Below are 9,973 nucleotides of genomic sequence, written 5' to 3' on the forward strand. Positions count from 1 at the left end.
TGTGGCAGACACCCATGTGCTGCCTCTCTCTAACTGGGTTGGGGGCATGTTTAGAGGGTTTGAAAAGGCCATGTAAGCTACTTTCCTTTTGCACAGCTCCTGAAGCAGAGATCTGACTCTGATTTAAGGTTCACATCTAATTTTCACCTTTTCCAAAAGGATAGCGCATCATCCCAGCCCCATTTATTGAATCCTTTCCTACTGAGATGTCTTCTTGCCTTCCACCCAAGATAGTGGAAATTTATCCTTTTGCCAAATAATGAGAATACAGGTTGACCCAAAGGCTGTTTCTCTCTCATCTCAGTTCTTTTTTCCCCCTGACTTAATTGCCAGGAGCAGGTCAGCAAGTTTGCCAGAATAGACATTTAATTGGAAGCAAGATACCAGGCCTTTTGTTTAGGCAACTCTAATCTTTATGAGTGATTGCCTTGGCTTTCCACCCCTCTCCTTAGCTTCTGGGAAGTGGAGGTGTACCACCTCCCTTCCACCCAGGAAAAAGAATAACCTCTCCAGAAGTCCATGATCCCTCCCATGTCTCTGTCCTCTTACTTATGTGGGGTGAGAAGGAAGTTGGTGGTAAGTACTGGTCTAGCAATTCTCAGTAAGTCTTAATGAGAGGTGGCTGGTCCCAATTGCTAGTGACAGCTTGGTCTTAGACCATGGAGTACTTAGTATCCCTTCTCATCAGTTTTGGATTTATCAACAATTCCAGGACAACTGGAAAAATACCATTTGACATAAGGTTGCATTTCATTGGTATTTTCTTGCATAAAAGTTTTTAAATGTCTTAATATAGTCAGATTTATTAATCTTTTCCTTATAGCTCATCCTTTCTTTTAGCTTTTTCCATTTTATTTTAAGTTTATTTACTTATTTCAAGAGAGAGAGCATAAGAGGGGAAGGGCAGAGAGAGAGAGGGATAGAGAGAATCCCAAGCAGGCACCGCACTGTCAGTGCAGAGCCCTACACGGGGCTTGAACCCACGAACCATGAGATCATGTTCTGAGCTGAAATCAAGAGTCAGATACTCAACCAACTGAGACACCCAGATGCCCTTCCTTTAGCTTTTTCAATAACTATTTCCCTATTCTTTTCAAAATTTTGCTTTTCACATTTAGATCTTTTGTCTATTTGACTCTTTAAAAACTTTTTTGTTTATAGTGTATGAGGTGTAGAGATCTAATTTTAATTTTCCCATAAGGATAGTTCTTGTCTCAATACTATTTGTTGAATAGTCTTTTCTTTCCTGCTGATTTGTATTACCACCTTTCAAGCTGCTTTTAACTGATACACATTTCTTTGTATTTTCTTTTTATAGGAATCAACTCTGCTGTCCCCTAAACTAAATTAGGTCCCTGATATGTTCACCCATCATAGTGAATTGTTCCATTGAAACTTTATTAGTAGGAGTTGTGTTCACTATTGCATGCCTAGCATTTAGTACAGTACCTGGCACAGAGTTGGCTCTCAATAAATGTTTGGTGAAGGAATGAGCAAATCCAGGCCAAGATCCACGTGGCTATGAGTCTGCCCTAAAGTCTACATTCACAGATTTCAATAGGTTTTATATTTTACTGTGATTGGTAAAATGGATTTTTCCTTTTCAATAACATAGGCTCTCTCTTGATCTGTTGTTCTTTGAGACAGACATTGTGAATATTCCTAGATTTATCCTTTTCTTGAGCTTGGCATCTAATGGGTCACTTAGGTTCATAATTTCCACTTCCTAAAAATTAAGACAGATTTTCTATTCCTACTATATTTTCATTTCAGTTCAGGCCTTCTCCCTCTTTATTTTTTAATGTGATATTTGATATATGCACAAGAATGTGTATAACACATAATAAGTTAAAATTACATGTACACCTATGGAAACTACCACCTGCCTGAGAATGATAACATTATCTATCCATGGCCTCTACTTTGTTGCTTCTCTCTGGCCCGCCCCTTGCCTCCACCTAAGAGGTAATCACTAACTTGAAGTTTGGGTTTCTCAGCCTCTTGCTTTTGTTTTCTTTTCAAATATAGACTTGCTACATAATGCAAATATTCCTACCAAGCATTATATAGATATACTTGTTCTTGAGCTTTTTAAGAATAGTTTCATACTTTGTGAAGTCTGCAAATTGAATTTTTCATTCAACATTTATGCTTCTAAGATTCATCCATACTGCTGTGTGTGGCTATGGGTAATTTCATTATTTAATTTCGTTAGTGAACACAATGACATTACATTGTGTAACATACCACCATTTGTCTATTCTTCTGTTGATGTTTGTTTAGACTGTTTCCAGACTTTTATTTGCTATTTTGGACAAGATTGCTATAAACATTTTTGTTTATGTCTCTTGGTCCACATGTGTAAAGTTTTTCCAGGCTCTGTATCAAAGAGTGGACTTTCTGGGTGAAAGGGTATGTGAGTATTCAGCTTTAAAAGATAATGCCAAATTGCTTTTCCAAATGGTCTATCTATACTCATGCCAGTAAAGTGTAAAAGTCCCCATTGATGCATATTCTTTCCAACATTTGGCATTATGAGATGTATTAATCTTTTCCCTGTGCAGATGTGTAATTGTGTCTCCTTTTAATTGTAATTTGTATTTCCACAAGAAAAGAATTTGAAATTGTTTTATAGGCCTACTGACCATTCTTGTTTCCATTTCTGTGCAATGTCTGTTTGTCTTTGCTCTTTTTTCTATTGGGTTATTTGAGTTTTTCTTACTCAAAGTCACATATTTTAGATCCAAATTTAATTCTTTATCAGTTATAGGTATTGCCAATATTTTCTTTCAGCTTGTGACTTTCTTTTTTACTTTTTTTATAGTATCTTTATAAACAGAACTTTTTTTTTTTTAATTTTTTTTTTTCAACGTTTATTTATTTTTGGGACAGAGAGAGACAGAGCATGAACGGGGGAGGGGTAGAGAGAGAGGGAGACACAGAATCGGAAACAGGCTCCAGGCTCCGAGCCATCAGCCCAGAGCCTGACGCGGGGCTCGAACTCACGGACCGCGAGATCGTGACCTGGCTGAAGTCGGACGCTTAACCGACTGCGCCACCCAGGCGCCCCTATAAACAGAACTTTTAATGAAGTTTTAATTTTAATAAAGTTGAATTTATCAGTCTCTTCTATTATACTTGGAATTTTTAAATCTTGTTTTAAAAACACCCAGATCTACACACTGAATTTATAAATATATTTTCTTATGCTTTATTTTAAAGGATTTAAAAGCTTTGTCTTTCACATTTAAGGTGCATCTGGAATTAATTTTTGTGTACATGGTATGAAGTAGGGCTCCAATTTTATTTTCTTATTATGGGTAAACAATTATCCTGTAAGAGAATTTATTTAGATTGAAATATACTCAAAATATATATTGCTATGAGAGGAAAGCACACAATATAATAGAATATATGGTATTTAGAAAATATAAAATATACATGTGGTAATTAGTATGTATACAGAATTTAAAGAGACATACACCAAAATAACAACAATGATTATCTTTGGATAGTAGAACAATTGATGATTTTTGTTTATTTCTTTTGTTCTTTTCTGTATTTTCCAATTTTTCTCTGTCGAACATATATTTGACAGTGAGAAAATAAGGTAGTATAGGTGATAATATAGTATCAGCACATCTTAAAGAGAAATCATCAGTTGAAAGAGAAACCATGAATTGAAATCTTCCAACTTAACTTTTTTTTTATATAGCATCTTCCATTCCTAGGGATATGGGAGAATGTTTGTGGATTATGCAGTAAGTCTCAGTAGAAGGTGAAAAACCATTAAGTTGTGGAATCTGGGTGAATCTTCTGTAAATAGTTATATAAAATCTCTCTCTCCTAAGTTGTGTTTGCTTTACAGGTAATGTGCGACTCTTTGGAGAATAGGATCTGGGTTACTTATATGTATCATTGATGATATAATCATTTCTTTTTGATCAACAGCAGATAATGAAAAGACTTATAAAGCGATATGTTCTGAAAGCACAAGTGGACAAGGAAAATGATGAAGTTAATGAAGGTAAGCATCTCCAACTTGAGAAACATTCTTTTGCAACTAACTTGATGAACTTGGGAAACTTGTTATTGAAGGATACTTTAAAAATCCAATCTCAGGTAATAGTGCCAAGATTGACAGGAGAATCTTCTGTTAATTTCTAAAATTATCTTTTTAAAGGAATGGTTATTTAAAATGTCATTCAGAGACCATTTATCTCTTCTCAGAATGCCCTGATTCTTAGAATGTAAAACCTGCCATCTTTCTGGAAGCTTTTAAATCCCTATTATATAAGGTAGTCAGTAGTTTCAGTTCTGTTTTCAGTGAGTGCACATGAGTGTTAACCTTTTTCCAATAAAATAATATTTATTTTCCAATAAAATAATTGACTGCTTGGCTCAAATAGAATCCACATTTCTTCAGGAAAATCTTTGCTTTGTTATACACAAATCTTGCTCTCATCTAGTGTTTCTCTTTTGCCTTTCACTTTTCTTCTTGGCTCCTTCCTTAATGGTGCCTATTTTTCCACATATATCCTAGGCAGGGCATCTGTCTGGATTATAAAAATGTTTCACCAAAGGCTAAGTGGGTCAAAGCACTGGCCCAGAGTTGGAAAAAAAAAAAAATCAAACTTGGAGAAATAAGTTGCCTTAAAAATGGAAACTGTAGCTTACAACACCAGTGAGATGCCACCAGATGATCTCTATCTGTGCTGATAAGAGAGAAAGGGCTAAACTAAATAAAACTGGTGATGGGTTTTGAAGCCATTACTTGATGAGCACAAGGAATCCCTTGAAAATCTGAGTCAGTCCAATGATACATGTATGTAGAAAAGAAGTCTATGAATGTGTGATTGAGGATCAGCAAAAATCCAATCATGATGCCCTAGAAATTGTCTCAGGAAGATAGGATTGGAAAGGGGTTGTAGTCTAGAAAGTGGAAATCTGATCATTTGTACAATAACCTCCCTGGGGGAAGGGGTACAAAAACAAAGTGATCTGGGGAATTGGATGGCTGAAAGCATTAAAACCAAGGAGCATCTTCCAAGTCCTTGCACCAAAGAGGAAAATGAGTTAGTGAGAATTTGGAGTTTTGAACAAAGTTCGAATTAAACTATCATACAGTTTAACAGCTTCATTAATAAATGAAGGGACTGAAGTCTGAAGAGGCTGAGTAATTTGTGTTTGCTGTATTGGCAGACTACATGTAACACTTAATGTATAGTCTTCTGGGGCACCTGAGTGGCTCAGCTGGTTAAGCATCCAACTCTTGATGTTGGCTCTGGTCATGGTCCCATGGTTGTGAGATTGAGCCCTGCTTTGGGCTCTGTGCTGGGAATGAGATCTGCTTAAGGTTCTCTCTCATCCCCTTCTTCTGTCCCTCCCCTGCTCTCTCTCGTTCTTTCTCTCTCTCTCGCTCTCTCTCAATAAAATAAAATAAAATAAAAGTATAGTTTCCCCATAAGTCAAAAACAAGGAAGGAGGATATGGCAGTAGGCATGCAAAAGGGGATCCACTGGGTTTATAGTCCAAATGTAATACTTAATGGAGTGAAAATCTACTTATTTCATCAAAGACTGGCCTTGTGATTTCAAATTAGATCATATTGCCAAATGGGAAAGGAAGAAGCACTTTTTTTTTTTTTTGGCCTAAACAAAATGAATCTGAAAATGTTTTATGTGTAGTCCTAAAAAATAGAATTCCTTAACATAAAGAGGTTCTGACTTTCATATATATAAGAACATAGAAATTATACTTTAAACCATGATAAAGGTAGCAGGGAATAGCATTAAAGGTATGTTTTACATGTGATTCTATTATAAAAAGCTGTTGAAATACCAATGATTTGAAGAATCACTTCTTATAGATTCAAGATAAATTTCTGCCCCAAAGTTCACCTTTCGACGTCAATGGCTTATCTACATGATAATCATTTGCAAGAGAATCCAGTTTTTAATTGCAGTCTACATATGATCAAAATACTGCCAAGCTTAATTATGGGTATAGTTGTGTTTTAATAGCCAAAAGTCTCCTATGGAGTTTCTTATGTATGTACACATTGCTAGTGGTTTCACATCTAAACTTAATTTCACCGTTGCTTGTTACTTCCTTATACATTGGTTCTCTGTGTCTTACAAACCCTTCCTTGGCTCCAAGTTCATTACCACTGCCTTCCTTAATAATCACTTTATGTTCTTCCCAACTCCTCAAACTTGACATAAAATTTAGTTTTTCATATGAGTATTTGCCTGTTAAATAGATTGACTAAGCTTTAATTAAGTTGCATTTTGCTAGGGTTCTCTTCCATCCTAGCAAACGGGGATAATCCACATAGGTTTCAACCCTTATGGGTCTGAGGGAACCAAAGGGACCCTCTATAGACAGGATGGAGAGACCCCGGTTGCAGATCAGTTAACAGAAAAATCACCCTGTGTTAAGAGGTGATTGAGCCCCGGAACAACACTTTGAGTTCTACTACTGAAAACATAGCTGGACTATTTTTATAGCTTTTGTCAAAGATCAGTATATTTTTAAAGATTAATATTTCTTAAATATCTTGAAGGAAAAAAAATTGAAAAAAGTACCTTGGACTTTATGAAGCAAATGTGTTCATATTGTATGAATTCATTCTTTGTTCTTTTCTAAATCCAAAGAGCAAATTACCCATGATATGTTTTTTTTTAATACAAATACTATAGGTGAATTAAAAGAAATCAAACAAGATATCTCCAGCCTTCGTTATGAACTTTTAGAGGACAAGAGCCAAGCAACTGAGGAATTAGCCGTTCTGATTCATAAACTCAGTGAGAAACTGAATCCTAGCATGCTGAGATGTGAATGATTCAGTAACCTGGAATAATGGCTTTGACTATAGCACAAATGTGGGCAATAATATTTCTAAGTATGAAATACTTGAAAAACTGTGGTGTAAATTTTTAGTTTTAACTGCCTTTATCATGTGAATCTTTAAAAGTTAGGTCTTAATGATTTTACTGCTTTATCACATGAAAATGGTCTTCATCTTGATTATCTGCCTTGACATTATAAACAATGACATGCCATTGTATTTAAAGGCCCAGTATTATTACATTACTGACATTTTCGTCCACTTTAGAATAAACTCTATGTCTTTGCACTACCTGTTTGCCTCCAAGAGACCGTAAGCTCCTTGGGGACAGGGACCATGTCTTATTCATCTTTGTGTCTCCAGCATCTAGTACAGTGCCTGGTACATAGTAGGTGCTCAATAAATGTTGAACCCAACTGAACTGAACTGCCAACAAAATACAAATAAAAATTAAAAGGTCATCACTATGTAGCATTCCTTCCGTTGTCCAAATGCTGAAGACATTTTTTAAAAAAAATAGAAACATGAAATTTTATAACTGGCTATGACTTGGTAAGATTTTCTTAGAATTTTTGGCATCACTCATAATCCTAGAACCTTTGAGCCCCGAATGAAGAATTTAACAATGAAATGGGTTAATAGAAAATATAATTACATATTTAAGTTTCATAGAATTGTTCCAAACAACACATTAAAGATTTTTCTAAAGTATATACTCTTTGCTTTCTGTCTTAAATTTTCATTTGTTGTTTTTCAATAACGTGAATTTATTTAGTGGGATGGTGAGTTTTTTAAAGTTAGAGGATATGCAGGGTTGCTATTTTGTTATAACCTTCTAATTTCTGCCTCTGATGCTTTAATGCTAAATAAGATATCAATGACTGACTTCTATCTTGCCCATTAGCTTCATTCTGAGTTTTAGAGGGTATGTCTATGGGAAGAACCAGGAAAAAGCAATGGCTGTCTACCTGGAAACACATATCCAAGCCTCACCAGGTACGTTTCGTTTCCCTTCAAGGCATCTCTTGCCATCATTGCTTACAATGATTGACATCCTTTTTCTTATCAAAGCATTTCAATTACACTTTCTATACAAAATAGGTGGTGATGAATCTGTATTTGATTTTTATTTTATAAGTGAGTTAAATACTGGTAATATCCACAACACCTCATGCATCCCCTTAATAAGAATGGGGGTACAGGCCAGTAATTTCCCTCATCTCTTCACAGACCATAAAACAAAGTATTTTTTTTTTTACCAGCTAGGTTTTGTCTCATGGAGTTATGCCTATCTGGATTCTCTTCACTCTGTTTTTGTCAAGTCATACAGGAATACGAATTGTCATAGCTTAAGGGTAGTTTCATAGGTTCTGAAAAACAAGTAAATACATTATACGCTAAAACTCATTAATATCACACATTTTTTGTTTTCTAGACATGAAAACAAAATGACCATTAAGTGGTAGCTCTTTAAAGATTATTTCTTAATTTCTACTTTTGGGGATTTAAAACAGTTAATGTAAGAAAAGAACTTTATAGGGGCGCCTGGGTGGCTTAGTCGGTTAAGCGTCTGACTTCGGCTCAGGTCATGATCTCACAGTTCGTTAGTTCGAGCCCTGCGTCGGGCTCTGTGCTGACAGCTCAGAGCCTGGAGCCTGCTTCACATTCTGTGTCTCCCTCTCTCTCTGCCCCTTCCCTGCTCATGCTGTGTTTCTCTCTGTCGCAAAAATAAATAAACATTAAAAAAAAATTTTAAAGAAAAGAAAAGAACTTTATACATTTTTGCTACCATTTTAGAATATTTCATTAACTTTTGTGCTTTGCAAATGGTATTTTGTGTTAAACATTTTTCAAACTTTATATATTTTATGTAATACCTCAGAGCTAAATAAAATATTGATTTTTTTCTTTGTTATATGTTACTATAGTTTATATTAAACCAGTAAAGATATGAAATTTCCATAATAGAAAATACTTACAGTCTTCTAGTTTTGTCTAGGATTCCAAGAGTAAAAGGTCTTTCCTGTACCTATGGGACAGCATATTTAGTAATCTTCCTAATTGGGATTGAAAAAATGTTGAATGGAAAAGTGTCAGATTTAGCTGAGGACATTCTTCCTAGGATCCTTGGAGTGTTGAATGAAAATAAAGCTCATGGCAACTATATCCTGTAAGAAAATACATTTTTTTTTTTTTTTGTCGTCTATGCCTTTCACAACTGCAAAGCTCCAAACATAGGTGGTTTTTCCTTTATTTACTATGCTTATGTAAAACTGGTACATTTCTGTTATTTCATTTTTTTCCTTCTTCATAGTTTCTAGGTGGTAGCCAAGAAAGAAGATGTGATGCCAAGATGTGGTGGATACTATTGATATCCTACCCAGATCCTTTTTAATGGGCCAGTGCAGGCATCTCCCAGATTCTGTGAGTGTTCCCAGAATAGCAGTTCCCAACAATCCACTTCCCCAGGGAATTGCCCTCAACTGAAAGGAAGCCCTGGATGTTATGTCTCCCCTTCCCCATACCAGTGACCAACTGGGGTGGAAATAAAAAGGCTGGGCCCTTGTCTTAAGGTGGGCCACATTTTTTGGTGTAGTTCATGCTCAAGAGCTGCAGAAGGGATTAGGCTTGGCCAGACTCCAGTTGAGACCAAATCTGTGTTTAGCTTTTCCCTATCCTGTCTCCCTTCCTCCCTTTCTGCTGAGAACATTCCTTCAATATATCATATCCAAATCTTATTAGGCTTTGTCCCCAGTGAACTCATCCTAAGACATAGGTATTACTGTGATAATATAGAGGCAAGGTAAGGATTATTCTAGGTGATTGTTATCAAAATTAATACTTCTTTGAGGTTAATAATAGCTCTAGGCCAGCAACACCTTGTCTTACTGTTTTAACAGGAACATTGGGCTTAGAAGCAATGCTCAAAGAATTAGGTGGGGCAACTTGGAGAAGGGAACATTTTAACAGAACCAAAAACAATTTTGTTTAGCGAAACACATTTAGGTGATTATGATTAATTAGAAAATTATCCAAGTCCTATATCTGTTTTTTAACTTCTTTGCTATTATTAGTTTTTTCCTCAGTTACAGATAAAGGAAAGGAAGCAACTCTCAAATTGCT

At 35.6% G+C, this 9,973-nt stretch overlaps 1 protein-coding gene across 6 annotated transcripts in view; it reads left to right on the forward strand.

Moving 5' to 3' along the window:
• TRPC3 (transient receptor potential cation channel subfamily C member 3) overlaps positions 1 to 9,016 on the forward strand; it is a 74,977-nt gene extending 65,961 nt beyond the window's left edge. For 3 of the 6 annotated variants that reach the window (XM_086704293.1, XM_086704297.1, XM_086704295.1), the window contains 2 exons: positions 3,955 to 4,027; positions 6,702 to 9,016. In XM_086704293.1, the coding sequence (XP_086560419.1) occupies positions 3,955 to 4,027; positions 6,702 to 6,844 (216 nt within the window). In that variant the 3' untranslated portion in view covers positions 6,845 to 9,016. Of the gene's footprint in view, positions 1 to 3,951; positions 4,028 to 6,701 lie in introns of all 6 variants that reach the window. The other 3 variants (XM_086704292.1, XM_086704296.1, XM_025921915.2) reach the window with 1 other exon arrangement.
• Positions 9,017 to 9,973: the final 957 nt, after the last annotated feature.

The sequence above is a fragment of the Puma concolor genome, chromosome B1, assembly GCF_028749965.1.
Source record: "Puma concolor isolate L17-30 chromosome B1, mPumCon1.1.hap2, whole genome shotgun sequence".
Classification (NCBI taxonomy): Eukaryota; Metazoa; Chordata; class Mammalia; order Carnivora; family Felidae; genus Puma; species Puma concolor.